Here is a 20,836-nt window from a genome sequence, read left to right on the forward strand (position 1 = left end):
ATTATGAATGCATGGCTGAACTCCAAGAACGGGAAATGGGCTCAGCCCTGTTAGCAATGTTTACACAGTTGCAAAGGGGAGTAATAGTTTTGTTTGATTTGATAGCTTTGTAAGGATGTAATAAGTTATATTGTCTTTGATGTAGTTTTCAATATCTGTTTGTTTATTTGGACAAGATTAAGAGGTATTAAAGGGTTAAATCTTTTTTCCATTGATACCATGAATGGTTGTGTATGACAGACACTTTACTGAAGTTGTGAGATGAGCAATCTTTTTTCAAAGGAGATTTTCAAAGTGTGTTTTCTTATTTTGTCAGTTTCAGGAGCATCTCAAAGACTTGCCAGACTTGCTAATGGATTAATGGTTTTGGACATTATGGCTACAGGAAAAGTGGGTTAGGGTTTCATGGGGGAGGATAGCGATAATAAGTATGGAAGGAACATGGGTATAATGGAAGGGGTATGGAAAAGGCATGGGGAATATGAGGGGACATGGGGAGGGTATGGTGAATATGAGGATGCACAGAGTGGGTATGGGGTTTCTGAGGTGGAATGGCATGAGCATGGGTGATATTGGGGGGTATGAGAGGGCATTGGCAAGATCTTTTAAACTTACCTGTCAAAATGTTCTCAGCAGCCCCCCCCAATCACAAACTGATTTACCTGGAAGAGTTCCCACAGCATTCAGGAACCCAGCTGCCTCCACAAAATTTGAATTTCCACCAAAGTCACTTTATGTGAATGTCAGGTCACAACCCACCATGATTCTTGCCCTGACAAAAATGGCGAGCGACAGGAATCATAGAAGAAATTAAAAAGTGTGACCCCACATGACTTCCGTGTTACCCTCCCTATGTGGGTGTATTTAATCACGGGAGACAAAAGTGCAGCTCCTGACGTAACGAATAATTTTTTTTAAAAAAAATAATTTTTATTAAAGGTTTTCATAAAATATCAATAACAAAATGAGAAAGAAAAAAGAATCCAACAGGGTTAAGTACAAAACACAATCTAAAAAAGCAACCCCCCAAACCCCTCCCCCCCCGTACCTAAATAATAAATTAACATTAACACCCCGACTTAAGACAACAGGTGTAAACACCCCCTCAGACTCTTCCAGTGTAAATAACATAAACAAAAATAAAGTAAACCCGCCCCCACCCCACCCCCCGAGCTGCTGCTGCCATTGACCAATGTCTAGCGTTCTGCCAGAAAGTCTAAGAACGGTTGCCACCGCCTAAAGAACCCTTGTACCGACCCTCTCAAGGCGAATTTCACCCTCTCCAATTTAATGAACCCTGCCATATCGCTGATCCAGGATTCTACGCTTGGGGGCCTCGTATCTTTCCACTGAAGGAGAATCCTTCGCTGGGCTACCAGGGACGCAAAGGCCAGAATTCCGGCCTCTTGTGCCTCCTGCACTCCCGGCTCCTCTGCCACCCCAAATATTGTGAGCCCCCAGCCCGGTTTGACCCAGGATCCTACCACCCTCGACACCGTCCTCGCTACGCCCTTCCAAAATTCCTCCAGCGCTGGGCATGCCCAGAACATATGGGTGTGATTTGCTGGGCTCCCTGAGCACGTAACACACCTGTCCTCACCCCCAAAGAACCTGCTCCTCCTTGTCCCGGTCATGTGTGCCCTGTGCAGCACCTTAAACTGTATGAGGCTGAGCCTCGCGCATGAAGAGGAAGAGTTCACCCTCCCTAGGGCATCTGCCCACGTCCCCTCTTCGATCTCCTCTCCCAACTCCTCCTCCCACTTACCTTTCAACTCCACCACCGAGGCCTCCTCCTCCTCCTGCATCACCTGGTAAGTTTCCGAGATCTTCCCCGCTCCCACCCACCCCCCCCGAGAGCACCCTGTCCTGTGTGTGTGGCAGTAGCCGTGGGAATTCCACCACCTGTCGTCTGGCAAACGCCCTTACCTGTAAGTACCTGAAGGTGTTCCCTGGGGGGAGCCCGTACTTCTCCTCCAGCTCACCCAAGCTCGCGAACTTCCCGTCCACAAACAGGTCCCCCAATTTTCGTATGCCTGCCCTGTGCCACCCCGAAAACCCTCCACTGTTCTTCCTGGGGCGAACCGGTGGTTCCCCCGTAATGGGGTCCACGCCGAGGCCCTAACTTCCCCCCTATGCCGCCTCCACTGCCCCAAAATTTTGAGGGCCGCCACCACCACTAGGCTCCTTGGAGGGAGTGACAGCGGTGCGGTTGCCAGCGTCCCCAGACCCGTACCCACATAGGACGCCGTCTCCAGCCTCTTCCATGCAGCCCCCTCCCCCTCCATCACCCACTTGCGCACCATTGTCGCATTGGCGGCCCAGTAGTACCCACAGAGGTTGGGCAGCGCCAGTCCCCCCCTATCTCTACTCCGCTCCAGGAACACCCTTCTCACCCTCGGGAGTCCCTCGCGCCCACACAAACCCCATTATACTCCTGTTAACCCGCCTGAAAAAAGCCTTCGGGATAAACACGGGGAGGCACTGGAACAGGAACAAAAACCTTGGGAGCACCGTCATTTTGATTGACTGCACCCTACCCTCCAGGGACAGCGGCAACGCGTCCCACCTCTTGAACGCCTCCATTTGCTCCACCAGCCTTGTAAAGTTAAGCCTATGCAGGGCCCCCCAGCTCCTGGCTACCTGGACCCCCAAATATCTGAAACTCCTCTCCACCCTTTTTAGTGGGAGCTCGCCAATCCCCCTCTCCTGGTCCCCTAGCTGAACTACGAACAGCTCGCTCTTCCCCATATTGAGCTTGTACCCCGAAAAGTCCCCGAATTCCCTAAGCATCCTCATTACCTCTGGCATTCCTCCCACCGGGTCCGCCACATACAGCAGCAGGTCATCCGCATAAAGCGACACCCTATGCTCCTCCCCACCCCGCACCAACCCCCTCCAGTTCCTCGACTCTCTCAGTGCCATAGCCAGGGGTTCAATCGCCAGTGCGAAGAGCAGGGGGGACAGGGGACACCCCTGTCTTGTCCCTCGGTGCAACCGAAAGTACTCGGACCTCCTCCTATTTGTGGCCACACTCGCCATCGGGAACTCGTACAACAGCCTAACCCACCTGACAAACCCCTTCCCAAACCCGAACCTCTTCAGCACCTCCCACAGGTACCCCCACTCTACCCTATCGAAGGCTTTCTCAGCGTCCATCGCCACCACTATCTCCGCCTCCCCCTCCCTCGCCGGCATCATGATAACGCTCAAAAGCCTCCACACATTCGCGTTCAACTGTCTCCCCTTCACAAACTCCGTCTGGTCTTCATGGATGATCTGCGGCACACAATCCTCAATCCTCGTGGCTAAGACCTTCGCCAGCACCTTGGCATCTACATTTAGCAAGGAAATCGGTCTGTAAGACCCACATTGCAGGGGATCCTTGTCCCACTTAAGGATCAAGGAGATCAGTGCCCGGGACATCGTCGGGGGTAAAGCCCCCCCCTCCCTTGCCTCATTAAAGGTCCTAACCAACAGCGAGCCCAACAGGTCCATATATTTTTTATAGAACTCGACCGGGAAACCGTCCGGCTCCGGTGCCTTCCCCGCCTGCATGCTTCCTATCCCTTTGTTCAGCTCCTCCAGCCCAATCGGGGCCCCCAGTCCCGCCACCAGTCCCTCTTCCACCTTTGGAAACCTCAATTGGTCCATGAAACGGCCCATCCCTCCCTCCTCCCGTGGGGGCTCGGATCGGTACAATTCCCCGTAGACGTCCCTGAAGACCCCATTGATGCCAACCCCACTCCGCACCACGCTCCCTCCCCTGTCCTTAACTCCCCCGATCTTCCTAGCTGCGTCCCGCTTCCGAAGCTGATGCGCCAGCATCCGGCTTGCCTTTTCCCCATACTCGTAGACCGCCCCCTGGGCCTTCCACCACTGCACCTCCGCCTTCCTGGTGGTCACCAGGTCGAATTTGGCCTGGAGGCTGCGCCTCTTCCTCAACAATCCTTCCTCAGGTTCTTCCGCATACCTCCTGTCTACCCTCACCATCTCCCCCACCAGCCTCTCCCTCTCCCCCCCGCTCCCTCCGCTCCTTGTGGGCCCTGATGGAGATCAGGGGCGTTATTCTCCGACCCCCCGCCGGGTCGGAGAATGGCCGTTGGCCGCCGTGAATCCCGCCCCCGCCCCCGCCAAAGTCTCCGCTCCCGGAGATTGGGCGGGGGCGGGAATCCGGCCGCGCCGGTTGGCGGGACCCCCCGCTGGATTCTCCGGCCCGGATGGGCCGAAGTCCCGCCCAGGAATTGCCTGTCCCGCCGACGTAAATCAAACCTGGTATTTACCGGCGGGACCAGGCGGCGTGGGCGGGCTCCGGGGTCCTGGGGGGGGGGGGCGCGGGGCGATCTGACCCCGGGGGGGTGCCCCCACGGTGGCCTGGCCCGCGATCGGGGCCCACCGATCCGCGGGCGGCAACCATGGCGGAGGCGGAAGAGACTCTCCCCACTGCGCATGCGCGGGAAACTGACAGCGGCCGCTGACGCTCCCGCGCATGCGCTGGGAAACTGACAGCGGCCGCTGACTCTCCCGCGCATGCGCCGCATTTCCGCGCCAGCTGGCGGGGCAACAAACGCCATTTCCGCCAGCTGGCGGGGCGGAAATCCCTCCGGCGTCAGCCTAGTCCCTCAATGTTGGGGCTAGGCCGCCAAAGATGCGGAGACTTCCGCACCTTTTTGCCGGCGCGATGCCCGTCTGATTGGCGCCGGCTTTGGCGCCAGTCGGCGGGCATCCCGCCGTTGGGGGAGAATTTCGCCCCTGCTCTCCCCTCACCACCGCCTTCAGTGCCTCCCATACCATTCCCACTCGGACCTCCCCGTTGTCGTTGGTCTCCAAGTACCTCTCTATACTTCCTCGGACCCGCTCGCTCACCTCCTCGTCAGTCAACAGCCCCACCTCCAAGCGCCACAGCGGGCGCTGGTCCCTCTCCTCCCCCATCTCCAAGTCCACCCAATGCGGGGCGTGGTCCGAAATGGCTATTGCCGAATACTCGGTATCCTCTACTCTCGCTATCAGCGCCCTACTCAAAATGAAAAAGTCGATTCGAGAATAAGCCTTACGGACATGTGAGAAGAATGAAAATTCCCTAGCCCCCGGCCTTGCAAATCTCCAAGGGTCCACCCCTCCCATTTGGTCCATAAATCCCCTCAACACGCTAGCCGCCGCCGGCTTCCTACCCGTCCTAGACCTGGAGCGATCCAGTGCAGGATCCAACACCGTGTTAAAGTCTCCCCCCATTATCAGGCCCGCCACTTCCAAGTATGGGATCCGACCCTACATACGCCGCATAAAACCCGCATCGTCCTAGTTCGGAGCATACACATTGACCAGTACCACCCTCTCTCCCTGCAACTTACCACTTACCATTATGTACCTACCGCCATTATCTGCCACAATGCTCGACGCCTCAAATAACACCTTCTTTCCCACCAAGATCGCCACCCCTCGAGTTTTGGCATCTAGCCCCGAGTGAAACACCTGACCTACCCACCCCTTCCTCAGTCTTACCTGGTCAGCCACCTTCAGGTGTGTCTCCTGGAGCATAACCACATCCGCCTTGAGCCCCTTCAGGTGCGCGAACACGCGGGCCCGCTTGACCGGCCCATTCAGTCCCCTTACATTCCAGGTTATCAGCCGGATTAGGGGGCTACCCGCCCCCCCTCCCCCGCCAACTAGCCATGACCCCTCCTCGGCCAGCCACGCGCCTGCACCCCACACCCGGCCCGTTCCCCACAGCGGCATACCCCCGTCTTGACCCACCCGACTCGCTCCAGCTCCTCCTTGATCTTAGCAGCAGCAACTCGATTCCCCCGCCCCCGGCTAGGACCCATCTTAGCTGGTTTACTCCCCCCATTGCACTTCCGCAAGTCAGCTGACTCCTGCTGACCCCGGCCACTCCCGCCTCCCCTTCGACTCCTCCCATTGTGTGGCACACCCTCCTCTCCCGCTCCCCATTCACAGGCTCTCCCCCTCCGTTCTAAGCGCGGGAAACAATCCTTGCTTCCCCGCCCCGGTCCCGCCCCCCCCAGTCTTCTGCGGGGGAAAAAAAATCCCGCGCTCTCCACCTACCAGGCCCCGCCACCAACCAAAACAGTGCCCAACCCGCCCCATTCACCCTCCTCAACCCGAAAGAGAAAAACACAGAGAAAAAGAAACCCAAAACAATGCAAAGGCCCCCCCCCCCCCCCAAACCAAAAATAGGCATAACATATCCACCGCAGTCCCCAATCGCCCATCCCGACCCTCAGTCTGTGTCCAGCTTCTCGGCCTGAACAAAGGCCCACGCCTCCTCCGGAGACTCAAAATAATGGTGCCGGTCCTTGTAGGTAACCCACAATCGCGCCGGCTGCAACATGCCAAACTTCACCCCCTTCCTGTGCAGCACCGCCTTCGCTCGATTGTACCCGGCCCTCCTCTTCGCCACCTCCGCACTCCAGTCCTGATATATCCGAACCTCCGCGTTCTCCCACCTGCTGCTCCTCTCCTTCTTGGCCCACCTGAGCACACACTCCCGATCGACGAACCGATGGAACCGCACCAGCACCGCCCGCGGAGGCTTGTTAGCCTTGGGTCTCCTCGCCAACACTCTCTGGGCCCCTTCCAGCTCCAGGGCCCCCTGGAAGGACCCCGCTCCCATCAGCGAGTTTAACATGGTGACCACATAGGCCCCCACGTCCGGGCCCTCCGGGAGGCCCAGAATCCGCAGATTCTTCCTCCTCGACCGATTCTCCATCTCGAACCGCTCCTGCCATTTCTTGTGGAGCGCCTCGTGCGCCTCCACCTTTACCAGCAGGGCTAAGATCTCGTCCTCATTGTCAGAGATCTTTTGTTGAACCTCTCGGATCGCCACCCCCTGGGCCGTCTGTGTCTCCAGCAGCTTATCAATAGAAGCCTTCATCGGCTCTAGCAGGTCCTTTTTAATCTCTCTGAGGCAGCGCTGGATACCCTCCTGTTGCTCCCCCGCCCACTGCCTCCACGCTGCCTGGTCTCCGCCCGCCGCCATTTTGTCCTTCTTCCCTCCCTTCTTCTGGTCCACCACCACCTTTTTTGTCACCCCGCTCCTAGTTAAAGCCATATACTGACGGGGAACTATTATTAACTCCTTCCCACACCGGGAAATGTCGAAAAAGTGCCCTTGGGGGCCCTGAAAAGAGCCCAAAAGTCTCGAGAGGGAATCCTTTTGGCAGTGTTCTCTTCACCAATCTGCCCCAAAATGTCCGTGGAAACTCCTGAAAAAGGTCTAAGTGTCCGTTCCAGACGGGAGCTGCCGAATGCGTGACCTACTCCTCCATGGCCGCCACCGGAAGCCTCGTCCCCACTTCTTCAGTGGCCCTGGTGAGATCTTTTCACAGTTGTTCCCTCTGCTGTTAGAATTCACTTTTGATAAAGGTCCTCAGGTCAGTTTGCAGCTTTAAGCTTGCCCTTCCCCCGCTTGCATGCAGGAAGGGGCCCTGTTTATCCTGATTGCAGCCAAATCTTCCACTGCTTCTGCCGGACCTGGCAGCCAAAAGACACAACACTCCTGGGGGACACCGTCAGGGGAGTGTTGCAGTCCTCATGCCACACCGGGAAATGTCAAACAAATGCCGTGGGGGCCCTGCAAAAGAGCCCAAAAGTCCGTTCCAAGCGGGAGCTACCGAATATGCGACCTAGCTCTGCATAGCCGCACCCGGAAGCCGACGTAACTAATAATTTAAGCAGATTTGTTGGTCAGTTTAGAAAGTGTTCAAATTAATTGTCTTCACAACAAATTCTTCAATGCTTCATTGCTTGCTCTAATACAGTGACAATGCTTTTGTAGTAACCAGATGAATTCCTGCCCAGTAACGTTACTCCTAATTACCTGGTTGACCATCAGATACTTGTGGTGCTTCATCGCCTTCTCCAGGCACAGGAATGGCAGCGGGGGATTGAGGTCGTCCGGTGTTGCACTTTGAAATCCTGCAGTATTCCCATCGGACTGAAGGATCAGTTGTGTAGCACCAAGGTACGCTATCCTGATCAGGATTTCTGCAATAATTGCCAACCAGTCCCCTGGAGGTTGAAAGTGAATTAATCAACAATCACTCGGCTATGTTTTGAGCAAATCTAATTACATTTCATTTCCTGTCCTAGAGAGAAACCTTTGGTTTTGTAATGGTGTTCACCTTGAAAGATTCAGTATTTTTCCTGTATTCCAGAGGAAAAGACAGCAGAGTGAGGGAAACTAGAGGGCCCGGGGAATGGAGTGGGGAAAACCAAAGCAGAAACAAAAACACAGGAAGGGAGATAATGAGACCACAAGGCAAATAAGGAATGTACAAGAGACCGGAAATAAGATAATACAGAGCGTTGTTGAGAAATCAGGCAGTGAAATACACTTAATACACTCAATATAATGATCACAATGATGGACTGTTTGTGTAGTAATTTGCTACACCGGTATTATTTTAGTCTTAGCACAATTTCTCCCTGCTCTTGAAATTCATTTGAGGAGTACTCTGGGCCAACACATTAATACACAGAGCCAGCTATACTGATTTTGGGTTAATGATGAAGTGCTGTTAAAGACAAATATGCACACTTGCAGCATTCTCATCTCTGGCTCAGCAGATTGTGAGTTCAAATCTCACTTCAATGATTTGAGCACGCACTGAGGGAGTAGTACACTGTCAGAGATACCATTTGATTAAACATCAAACTTCTTTGTATCAATCTCCTATGACAATGTTGAAGAGCAGAGAAATTCTCCTCATTGAACTGGACAATATTTATTCCTCAACCAACATCACTAATAGAGGGCCGGATTCTCCAGCCTGGCCCGCTGGAATTTCCCGCTATCATGGGAGTAACCCTTTAAGAAAGGTTCTTGTCTTATCGCATGGCTTTAGTGATGCCATTCGTGTGGGTGGAGCTGGGCTGTGGCTCTGTGAGTTTTACTATTTCTTTGAGTTTTGGACTAGTTTGAACTGCACAGGTTGAAAGAAGTGTCTTTCTCTATCTTCATTTTAAAAGCTGTTCCAGACTGCTTGGTAACTTAAAAGAGATAATTGCTTTCTGGAAAGAATTCAAATCTGCTGTTTGAAAAGGGGAACGGAGTATCAATAACAAGTCTTATACCAGTGAGAATGCCGTTTGCTGGGCCACGCCTTTGAAAAGGGGTTACTGGTTATACTTGCATTTTGTTATTGAATTGGAAAAGTTAAGGGGGAATTCATTGAGGGTTATACATAGATTACTGAAGCTATGTGGTGTCTTTGTGTTTGATAATTGATAAAAATTCTTGCTGTGTGTGTTTATACAAATGTTGACTAAAATCTTAGAATAAAGCTTGTTTTTGTTTATTAAAAGCAGCTTGAATTCTAAATGAGGGAAAAAGGAAGAATAGCCCTGGCAGATCAAAAAGAAAAGGAGAGAGGAGAAAGAGAAAAAGAACAAATAGCCCTAGCAGAACAAAAAGCGAGAGAAAGGGAGGTACAGTTGAGGGAAAAAGAAAAAGAGAGAGGAAAAAGAGTGAAACTTTGAACTTCATAAACTGGCCATGAATAGCCAATAGTCGAAGGTTTGTTGGGGATCTATTTAAATATGTCCAAGCATTGCCACGGTTTGATGAGAAGAATGTAGAAGTCTTTTTCATTTCATTTGAGAAGGTAGCTAAACAAATGAAATGGCCATAGGACATGTGGGTATTACTGATTCAAACAAAGTTGGTAGGTAGAGTTAGTGAAGTGTTTGTATCACTATCAGAGGAGGTATCTGGGATGTATGAGGAGGTAAAGAAATCCATCTTAGGTGTATATGAACTAGTGCCTGAAGCCTACAGACAAAGGTTTAGAAATTTAAGGAAATAACCTGGTCAAACATACATAAGAGTTTGAAAGGATCAAATAGAGTAATTTTGATAGGTGGATAAGGGCTTTGAAAATAGACCAAACGTATGAAGCTCTCAAAGAAATTATACTTTTGGAGGAGTTTAAAAATTCAATTCCTGGTGTAGTGAGAACTCATGCGGATGAGCAGAGGGCTAAATCTGCGAGATTAGCAGCAGAAATGGCAGATGATTATGAATTAGTTCATAAATCAAAGTTTGGTTTCCGACATCAGTTTCAGCCTGTGAGGACTGGAAACTGAGAAAAAGATAAATATTCAAGTGGTAAATGTAAAGGAGATTTAATGGGAGATAATAAGGAGAGTGTACCTCAGATTAAAAAAGAAATCCAGGAGGGAGGAAGAGAAATGAAAAGGTTCAGATGTTTTTACTGTAATAAACTAGGCCATGTAAAGTCAGTGTTGGTGGTTGAAGAAAAGCACTGGGAAGGCTGATCTGGTGAAACAGGATAAGTCAGTGGGGTTTGTTAAAGTGATAAAGGAAAGCACAATTGAAGCGGAGGAGGTGCAAATGAGTGTGCAGCCTGATCAAGAGGTGATTGACAAGAAGGTGCCAGATCTCTTTAAATAATTTACTTGTGTGGGTAAAGTTTACTCGTGTACTAGCAGGAGTAGGTAAAGAAGTCAACATTTTAAGAGATACTGGAGCTGGTCAATCTTTGATGGTAAGAGATGAGGAGTTATGTCGTTTGGGAGGAATATTGCCAGAAAATGTGGTAATATGTGGAATTCAGGATGAGAAGAGTAGTGTTCCATTATATAAGGTGAGGTTGGAGAGTCCAGTGAAGAGTGGTGAAGTGTTCGTAGGAGTAATGGAGTAACTATCTTGTCCAGGAATACAGTTTATCTTGGGTAATGATATAGCTGGATCACGGGTGGGAGTGATGCCTACGGTGATTGATAAGCCAGTGAAAAATCAAACAACTGAATTGTTGAAAGACGAATATCCTGGGATTTTTCCTAATTGTGTCATAACAAGGTCGCAAAGTCACGGGTTAAGACAAGAGGAGAAATCAAAGAGTGAAGATAAAGTTGAAGTTGAATTATCAGAAACCATATTTGATCAGATGGTTGGAAAAGATCAAGAACAGGCGGAGGATGAGGCGGATATTTTTAGTTCAGGAAAGTTGGCGGAGTTACAACAGGAAGATATAGAAATAAAACGGATGTCTCAGAAAGCATACACAGAAGAGGAATCTGAGTGTACACCAGAATGTTATTACCTTAAAAATGATGTCTTAATGAGAAAATGGAGACCTTTACATATGCAGGCAGATGAAAAGTGGTCAGAAGTTCATCAAGTGGTATTGCTGGTAGGGTATAGAAAGGAGGTGTTGCGAGTAGCACATGGGGTACCAGTAGGAGGTCATTTGGGAGTAAGGAAAACTCAAGCTAAAATACAATTTTTATTGGCCTGCACTACATAAAGATGTAGTTAAATTTTGTCAATCATGTCACACATGTCAAGTGATAGGGAAACCTCAAGCAGTGATAAAACCAGTGCCCTTAATACCCATTCCAGCATTTGAGCTTAATACCCATTCCAGCATTTGAGGGACCTTTTACAAGGGACTTAATTGATTGCTTAGGACTGTTTCCAAAAACAGGAAGTGGGAATCAATATCTTTTGACTATAATGGATGTGTCTACTAGGTTTCCAGAAGCCATTCCAGTGCGCAATATTACAGCTAAAAATATTGTGGAGGAGTTACTTGAATTTTTTACTAGATATGGAATACCCACAGAAATACAAAGGATCAAATTTTACGAGGTTATTCAAGGAGGTTAGGAGCTTAGGAGTAAAACAATCTGAATCAACTGTGTACCATCCAGAATCGCAGGGAGCGTTGGAACGGTGGGATCAGACGTTAAAGACAATGGGAAGGTGGGACAATCAGCTTTTATCTCCAAACTGGATTTACTTAAAGGTTACTGGCAGGTACCTTTATCTGAAAGGGCAAAGGAGATTTCAGCTTTTGTGACTCCAAATAATATACACCAATTCAATTTGGCATGAAAAACCGCCCCAGCCATATTTCAATGGTTAACTAACAAAGTCATTTCAGGATTACCCAATTGTGCGGTATATACATAGATGATCTGGTGATTTTTAGTCAGACGTGGAAAGAACATTTGAAGCATCTGATGGAGTTATTCGATCGACTTCAGGAGGCAGGTTTGGTGGTAAACCTAACCAAATGAATCTGGAAAAGCCAAAGTCACATTCCTTGGCCATACAATTGGACATGGACAAATGGTCCCACGGGATGTGAAAACAAAAGTTATTGGGGAGTTTCCAATACCCTCGACTCAAAGGAAAATAATGCGATTTCTTGGCGTGAGTGATTTTTACCATAAATTTGTGCCGGATTTTAGCAGCATGGTTGCTCCACTGATGGACTTGCTGAAGAAGCGTAGCAAATTTCAGTGGACAGCGGAGTGTCAACAGGCATTTGAAGGCTTTGTTAACCACTGCTCCTGTGTTGGAGAATTACAACGGCTTTGTGATCGGCTTGAATGAAAGTACCTGACCTTAAAGAAAGATGCAGATGCCGTGGAGAAATGGACGGATTGTGCAGAGACCTTCTTGTCTAAGGAGACTGTCAATGAAGAGGGATTCCAGTTGCAGGAAGACAAATAACTGAAATGGACTAACGTATTGAAAATGTTTGCCTGTTTTTTTGTTTTCAAAATGTATGTTTATTTTCAATTGTTATTAATGGACAAGTGACAAGATGAAAAACGAAACCATCCTTGAAGTTGATGGTTTATTTTTTTCTTGGGGGGGGCGGTGACATGGGAGTGTCCCTTTAAGAAAGGTTTTTGTCTTACACATGGCTTCAGTGATGTCATTTGTGTGGGTGGAGTTTGGCTGTGACTCTGAGTTTTACTTTCGCTTTGAGTTTTGGATTGGTTTGAACTGCACAGGTTGAAAGAAGTGTCTTTCTCTATCTTCATTTTAAAAGCTGTTCCAGACTGCTTGGTAACTTAACAGAGATAATTGCTTTCTGGAAAGAATTCAAATCTGCTGTTTGAAAAGGGGAACAGAGTATCAATAACAACAGTCTTATTCTAGTGAGAATGCCGTGTGCTGGGGCATGCCTTTGAAAAGGGGTTTCTGGTTTTATTTGGATTTTGATATTGAATTGGAAAAGTTAAGGGGGAATTCATTAAGGGTTATACATAGATTACTGAAGCTATGTGGGGTCTTTATGTCTGTAATTGATAACAAAATTCTTGCTGTGTGTGTTTATACAAATGTTAAGCTTTATTCTAAGAATTGAGTTGCTTTTTTTGGATCAAAAGCATGTAAGAAGTCTGTTGAATAACACCCGAAAGGCAGGCTCTTGTGCTCATCCTAGCCAAATTCAACAAACAGTTATAGGTCAGGTGAACTCCATAATATACTTTGGCGTTTTCTAAACCCTGGACCCTAACACCACCCAAGGTCAATGGACCTTTACATGGTCCGCATCCCGTCCGTGGCGATCTTGCGGCAGGTACGTCCGAAAAATCCAGCCCAGATTATCTGTTAGTATCTTATTATGGGACCATTCTGCACAAATTAACTGTTTGCTTGCATTAAAGCCGTAACTACATTTCAAAAATATTTAATTTGCTGCAAAGTGCTTTCACTTATGTCTTGAGGCCATGGAAAGGATATTCTTTGGGCCTGTAATCAGCTAGGTAAAAAATCAGCCTATGTACATACGCATCAGGAAAATTGCTTGATGTTTTCAGATGTTTATGTGGTGTCATGGAATCCCATTCCTGGCATCTTTTTCCTGACCGTGTTACAGATGTAGTCCCACGATAGTTATAACCATTTCCGTTAAAGCAATCAGTAGGTCCACCTTCATTCGTCAGCACTGAAAAGCAAACAGTGTCGAAGATTTTGAGGAACATTCTGATATTAAAAAACTCAAAATCTAGTATTATTTACCAGTATTCCTAGTTAATTTGCTATTTGCCGTAATTATGGTTTGCTATTTTATTATTATTTTTCCAATCTTCTAACCTTCATATAGCTGGTTTGGCTCAGTGGACTAGACAGCTGGTTTGTGATGCAGAACAAGGCCAGCAGCATGGGTTCAATTCCTGTACCAATTCCCGAACAGGCACCGGAATGTGGCGACTAGGGGCTTTTCACAGTAACTTCATACTTGTGACAATAAAAGGTTATTATTATTGTTATTATTGCTCTTAGCATTAAAAATATCCAATGTGGTTTGATGTAGAATCCCAGCATTAAATGTATTTTTAATTTGTTCAATATCAATTTACACTGAACCTTCAGTTTTACTCCAGATTTACTTCAATCCCATGTTGTATGAGTTCCTTCTATTTAAAGATTTATTAAAAGCACCAACAGCATCAGATGTAGGCTATAAGGGGACTCTCAGTGGGTCCTGTATCAAGTCTTTTCATGATTAATACTTCGGAAGAGGAACGGCAGAGCAATAACTGCAGACAGAATCCAGGAAGCTTGGAAACCACAAGGTAGACATGAAGTCACCTCGACTAAACATTTGAAGGAGTTTTAGTCTTGATTCAGTGGTAGAATTCTTGCCTCAGTGTCAGACAGTTTGGCTTCAAGTTCCACATCAGTGCAATATTGAGAGAGTGCTGCATAACTGGAAGTGCCTTACTTCAGATGTGATATCAAACCAACATCTTCTCTCTCAGGTGGATGTAAAAGATGAGATGGCTCTATTTCAAGAAAAGCAGGGAAGTGCCCTCTTGTGCCCTGGTTAATATTTATCCCTCAACCAAAATTATTAATGCAAATCTTCTTGTCACTATAATGTTGTTCATGGGAGCTTGCAGTGATCAAATTGGCTGCTGCTCTGTTTCCTAGATTACAATACTTCATTTGCTGTAAAATACCTTGTGACCTTCTGAGTTGGCAAAAAGAGTTTTATCCTGTCGTCTGTGTCCATGATAATACATTATTGTTATTCTCTGGTGTCCAAATGAATTTACCAAGCATTTAAGTTGATCAAACTGTTAAAGCACATGGGATCCTTGGTTTTATAAAGGAGCAAGAAAGTGATGGTCAACCTTTATGCCATGAATGTGTCTAGATTTTGGAAGAAAATAACCAATTCTCCATTTTGTTTAAATAAATTTATAATACCCAATTATTTTTTTTCCAATTAAGGGGCAATTTAGCATGGCCAATTCACCTAACCTGCACAACTTTGGTTGTGGGGGTGAAACCCACGCAGACATGGGGAGAATGTGCGAACTCCACAGGGACAGTGACCGAGGGCCGGGATTCGAACCCGGGTCATTAGCGCCATAGTCCAATGATAACCACTGTGCCACGAGCCGCATCCTCCATCCTCCTTTTAATTGGACACAAGGGGCGTCATTCTCCGACCCTCCAGCGGGTCGGAGAATGGCTGTTGGCCGCCGTGAATCCCGCCCCCGCCGGTTGCCGAAGTCTCCGAAGGGAGAAAAATCGGCGGGGCGTTAATGGCGCCGCTGACGTTGGAGAATGGCACGGGTCTGTGCAAGGCAGCCGATTTTCGGCCTGCCGATATTATCCCTTCCGGATGGGCCGAAGTCCCGCGACGTGATGACCGTTCACGTCGACGTAAATCAAACCTCCTTTTCATCGGCGTGAACCTGTGCTCCAGGTTCACGGCGACCAGCGTGGAGGTGAGTGACGGCCTGGGGGGTTGGCCGCTGGGCAGGCGATGCCACGGCGGGGGGGGGGTGGTTAGAGTGGGCTGGGCTCCGGGGGAGTGCCGGGAGGGGGGTCCGTGCCGGGGAGGAGGATGGGGGGGTCCGTGCCGGGGAGGAGGATGGGGGGGTCCGTGCCGGGGAGGAGGATGGGGGGGTCCGTGCCGGGGAGGAAGATGGGGGGGTCCGTGCCGGGGAGGAGGATGGGGGGTGGGGGGTCCGTGCCGGGGAGGGGGATGGGGGGTGGGGGGTCCGTGCCGGGGAGGGGGTGGGGGGGTCCGTGCCGGGGAGCGGGATGGGGGGTGGGGGGTCCGTGCCGGGGAGGGGAATGGGGGGGTCCGTGCTGGGAAGGGGGATGGGGGGGTCCGTGCCGGGGAGGGGGATGGGGGGGTCCGTGCCGGGGAGGGGAATGGGGGGGTCCGTGCCGGGAAGGGGGTGGGGGGGGTCCGTGCCGGGGAGGGGGATGGGGGGTGGGGGGTCCGTGCCGGTTAGGGGGTGGGGGGGTCCGTGCCGGGGAGGGGAATGGGGGGGTCCGTGTCGGGAAGGGGGATGGGGGGGGTCTGTGCCGGGGAGGAGGATGGGGGGGGTCCGTGCCGGGGACGAGAATGGGGGGTGGGGGGGGTCCGTGCCGGGGAGGGTGATGGGGGGGTCCGTGCCGGGGAGGGGGATGGGGGGGTCCATGCCGGGTAGGAGGATGGGGGGTTCCGTGCCGGGGAGGAGGATGGGGGATCCGTGCCGGGGAGGAGGATTGGGGGGGGGGGGGCGGGGGGGTCCGTGCCCGGGAGGGGGGGTGCGAGGGAAAGTGAGTTGTATCACCTGGCCAGGTGCCAGCCTCCAACAGTTGGGCTGGGGGGAAGGAGGGGATATGGGCAATGATGACATGTCGTCGTTTCCCCCCCCCACCCCACACCAGGCCGTCATGTTTTCCGATCATCCAGCGATGTTGGCCGCCGTGGCGGCAGCCGCTAATGTCCATGTTGCCCTGGATGAGGAGGAGGAGGAGGAGCGTGCCAGAGAGGCGGCGCAGGCTGCCGCAGAGGGGCAGGCGGCAGCCGCCCAGGCTGGAGGGACACCTGACCGACAGGACGAGGAGGGGGAGGAGGACGTCGCGGCCCCACGGCAACGGAGGCACCCGAGGGCACCCCCTGTGTACTGGCCCTGGCAGTCAGACCAGGACCTCACAGACCGGGAATGCAGGAGGAGACTCCGGATGAGGCGGGAAACCGTGGCACACATCTGCCACCTGCTGGACACCTGTCACCGCATGGCACTGGCGGGGGACACCCTCTCCCCGTGTCCGTCAAGTTTACGGTGGCCCTGAACTTTTATGCAGCGGGGTCATTCCAGGCACCGAGTGGGGACCTGTCCGGCATATCGCAGACATCGGTGCATCCGTGCAGTGACAGATGCCCTATATGCCATGTCGCACCGCTACATCCGCTTCCCTGTGGACCGGGCCAGCCAAGATGCCCGGGCCGTGGGCTTCTCTGCTGTGGCCGGGTTCCCCATGGTCCAGAGCGCGATTGATGGGATGCACGGCGCCGTGCGGCCACCTGCAGATAAAAGGGCCGTGTTCACCAATAGGAAGGCGACCTATTCGATGAACGTACAGGTGGTCTGCGACCACCGCATGATGATCCTGCAAGTCTGCGCCCGTTACCCAGGCAGTGTACACGACTCATACGTGTTGTCGCGGTCATCCATCCCCAGCAGCCCCCCATCCTCCACCCCGGCACGGACCCCCCCATCACCCTTCCCGCCATCCCCGGCTGAGGGGCTGGTTGCTGGGCGACAGGGGCTACCCATTGCGACAGGGGCTGATGACGCCTATACGGAGGCCACACAATGAGGCGGAGAACCATTACAATGATGCCCATGTAGCGACAAGGGGAGTGATAGAGAGGTGCTTTGGCGTGCTGAAGATGCGTTTCAGGTGCCTGGACCTCTCTGGGGGCGCCCTCCAGTATCGGTCAGATAGGGTCGGCCGCATCATTGTGGTGTGCTGCGTCCTGCACAACATAGCCCAGCCTGTCCTGCCCGTTGCCCACCCGATGCACCTGGGACGGAAGGGGGGGAGTCCGAGGTGTTGCGGTGTTCCGGGACCTCCCCTACAGGGGGAACCGGGACGGACCACACCACCTCCTCTTCCCTCGGGGTGCCCGATGGCCCCCCCGGCCTCTACATGGGTGGGGGATGCGAACGGACTGGCCATCCGACGCCCCCCCGACATCTGGCGCTGCCAGTCCTGGAGGTCCGTGCTGGTATCGACAGGGGTTTGCAGGTTTGCAGCCATGGAGCCCAGGGGGTTGGCAAACCCTGTCTGTGACAGTGCGACGCCGGCTCGCACATGGCCACTGGCGCCGATGCCCTCAGCGATGGCCTGCTGAGACTGGGCCATGGCCTGCTGAGACTGGGCCATGGCCTGCAGAGACTGGGCCATGGCCTGCAGAGACTGGGCTATGGCCTGCTGAGACTGGGCCATGGTGTTGAGCGCCTCTGCCATCTGGCACTGGCACTGGCTCATGGCCTCCTGTGAGAGGGCAGCCATGTCCTGGGCCACAGACGCCGCCTGCACGGAAAGCCCCAGGCCTCGCAAACCGTTCCCCATGTCTGACACCGTCGCACCCATTGCCTCCACCGCGGACGCCACCCGTGCGGTGTCGGCCTGGGTGGCACGCATGACCGGCACCACTTCCAGCTCCTGGACGCGGGTGGACTCCTCCACCTGCGACTGCAGCCGCCGCAAGCCGGCCGTCACCCTCTTCGCTCGTCTCCAGGTCGGTGGTTGCATCGGATCTAAGTGTGGGTGTGGAAACTCCAGGAACCCGGGATCCATCTGGGCGGCAGATGTTCGCTTGTGGTGGGCTGCCCTCCGACCGCCCGGCCCCTCTGCTGCTCCTACCTCCACCTGCTGTACCGGGACGGCTGTGTTGTGCGCACCAGTGAGTGTAGCAGACGCCTCATCACTAAAGTGCCCAACCGAGGTGAGTGTTTCTGCGATGGTGGAGGGTGTTGGTGACAGCAGTGGCGTTGTGTCGTGCTCTTCGTCCCACTCTGAGTCCATGGCACTTTGGGGTGGGGGTTCGTCTCCAACCATCCACTCTGAGTCACTGTCCGGTATTTCGTCTTCCTGGGTAGTGCTGTCCCGGGTAGGGGTGTCCTGGGTAGTGGTGTCCTGGGTAGTGGTGTCCTGGCTCGGATGTAACGGGGGCCTGTGGCTGCCCCCCTCGTTGCTGGGTGGTCGCTCCCGCACGTGACGGGGGTGTCGTCTCCCTGTTGCTCCAGGTCTCTCCGTCTCCTGTGGCTTCCAAGGGGCATCCTGCGGGCGTCGCATGCCGGAGGGTCCGGGTCTCTCTGTCTCCCGTGGTGTGCGAGGGGCATCCTGCGGGCGTCGCATGCCGGAGGGTCCGGGTCTCTTTGTCTCCCGTGGCCTCCGAGGGGCATCCTGCAGGCGGTCTGCATCTGCGGGGATGGGTGCCTGGACGTTTGGTCCTGCGATACACAATGAAGCATGCATGGTTAGACACGCAGGCAATGATCAGGTGATATGGGGGAGGGGGAATATGGGGACGGGCTGTCGGTGGCTCATTTGCTAGTACGCCCCCGACCTCTGCATCAGCAACCTCCCGGTCGTCAGGTCCGCCAGCCAGTTCCAGGGCCCTTTTCTCGTGTTCGGTCAGTGGCCTCTCATCAGCGGGGCCTCCTCCAGTCCTCACATGCTCCCTATTGTTGTGTGCGCGCTTCTCATGTAGCGGGGGGTGGGTGGGTGGGGGTGGTGGCAGGGGTAAAAGGCAACAGTGTTAGGCAGGTATATGAATGCACGCCATTGGTTGCGCGTGCATTGCAGAGGTTAAGGTTAGGGCTGGATTCACTTGGATATATGGGGGAGGGGGGATATGGGGGAGGGGGGATATGGGGGAGGGGGATATGGGGGAGGGGGGGATATGGGGGAGGGGGTATATGGGGGAGGGGGGGGGATATGGGGAGGCTCACCCTGCCTGCTCTGACGAGGTTGTTCACCTTCTTGTGGCACTGGGTGCCTGTCTGTGGTGTCAGGGCCACAGCGGTGACGTCCTCTACCACCTCCCTCCACAGATGTCGGCTGTGGCGTGGGGCAACTCTGCGGCCATGCCCGGGATACAGGGCGTCCCTCCTCTGCTCCACAGCGCCCAGGAGCGCCTCCACATCCCGTGACTGGAACCTCGGGGCTGAGCGGCGGCCAGCCATCCAGTCGGGTGTTCCGGTCGGGTGTTCCGGTCGGGTGGGGGGAGCAGCGCGGCCTTATGAGCCGTCACGTCGTGCGGCGTGTATGACGCTGCACGGCGTGAACCACGTGCGCAAGCGCGGATCCCGTCACGTCGCTGCTAGCCCATTTTGGGCCGGAGACTTTTGACCCATTTTTCCGGCGTGACGCAAGTCGGATTTGCGCCGATCGGCGGACTTTGCGCCGATAACGGAGAATTTCGCCCCAGAAGCCTTAAAAATGCTGTCAAGAACACTTGGGGTGGGATGCTCCGTTTCAGAGACTACATGCTGACGCCAGGACTGAATCGATGGTGTTCTATGACCACAGAAGCAGTGCCGGCCCTGGAGCAATTCAGGATCCATTAATGGGCTAGCACCGGTAACATGTGGAACTAGAGCAATTCCAATGAAAAACGGTGTCCAATTCGCCGGAGCTTGGATTGGTACTCAAGAGGCTAGCAAGCTGCAGCCGCACATAAGCACTCTGTGATGATAGGTAGACTATCATCTGTATATAATATTAGTAGATCATCATCATCTGTATGTGTATTACAAGTTTTATATTTTTACTGTTGTAGTTCCAGTATCCGACCACCAATTGGTGTGAGTATGCAGGCACATGACCCGGGCGCACCATGTGTTCCACAGAAGGTGTTAATGAGGAGTTCAAGGAGAAATGGGAAGCGGAGTTGGGAATGGAGATTAATTGGGGAGTATGGAGTGAGGCACTGCGAAGGGTAAACGGGACCTCGTGTTGTGCAAGGATGAGCCTGATACAGTTTAAGGTGGTGCACAAGGTCATATGACTCGGGCGAGAAAAAGTGGGTTCTTTCAGGGGGTAGCAGATGAGTGTGAGAGGTGTGGGCGGGGCCAGCGAATCACACGCGCATGTTTTCAGGTTGCGAAAAATTGGGAAGAATCTGGGTGGACGTGTTTGCGGTCTTAGCCAGGATAGTGGAGGAGGAGGTGGACCCGGACCTTTTGGTGGCGATATTTGGGGTTTCGGAGAAGCCAGAGCTCATGGAGAAAAGGAAGGTCGATGTCA

At 52.4% G+C, this 20,836-nt stretch overlaps 1 protein-coding gene across 1 annotated transcript in view; it reads right to left on the reverse strand.

The window, feature by feature from the left end:
- The window catches only part of plg (plasminogen), a 286,792-nt gene that overhangs the window by 130,205 nt on the left and 135,751 nt on the right, over positions 1-20,836 (reverse strand). Inside the window, exons 10-11 of the mRNA XM_072503655.1 lie at positions 13,571-13,727; positions 7,835-8,025 (exon numbers count right to left, since the gene is read on the reverse strand). Coding sequence (XP_072359756.1) covers positions 7,835-8,025; positions 13,571-13,727 — 348 coding nt within the window. The remainder of the gene's footprint in view (positions 1-7,834; positions 8,026-13,570; positions 13,728-20,836) is intronic.

The sequence above is a fragment of the Scyliorhinus torazame genome, chromosome 1, assembly GCF_047496885.1.
Source record: "Scyliorhinus torazame isolate Kashiwa2021f chromosome 1, sScyTor2.1, whole genome shotgun sequence".
Lineage (NCBI taxonomy): Eukaryota > Metazoa > Chordata > Chondrichthyes > Carcharhiniformes > Scyliorhinidae > Scyliorhinus > Scyliorhinus torazame.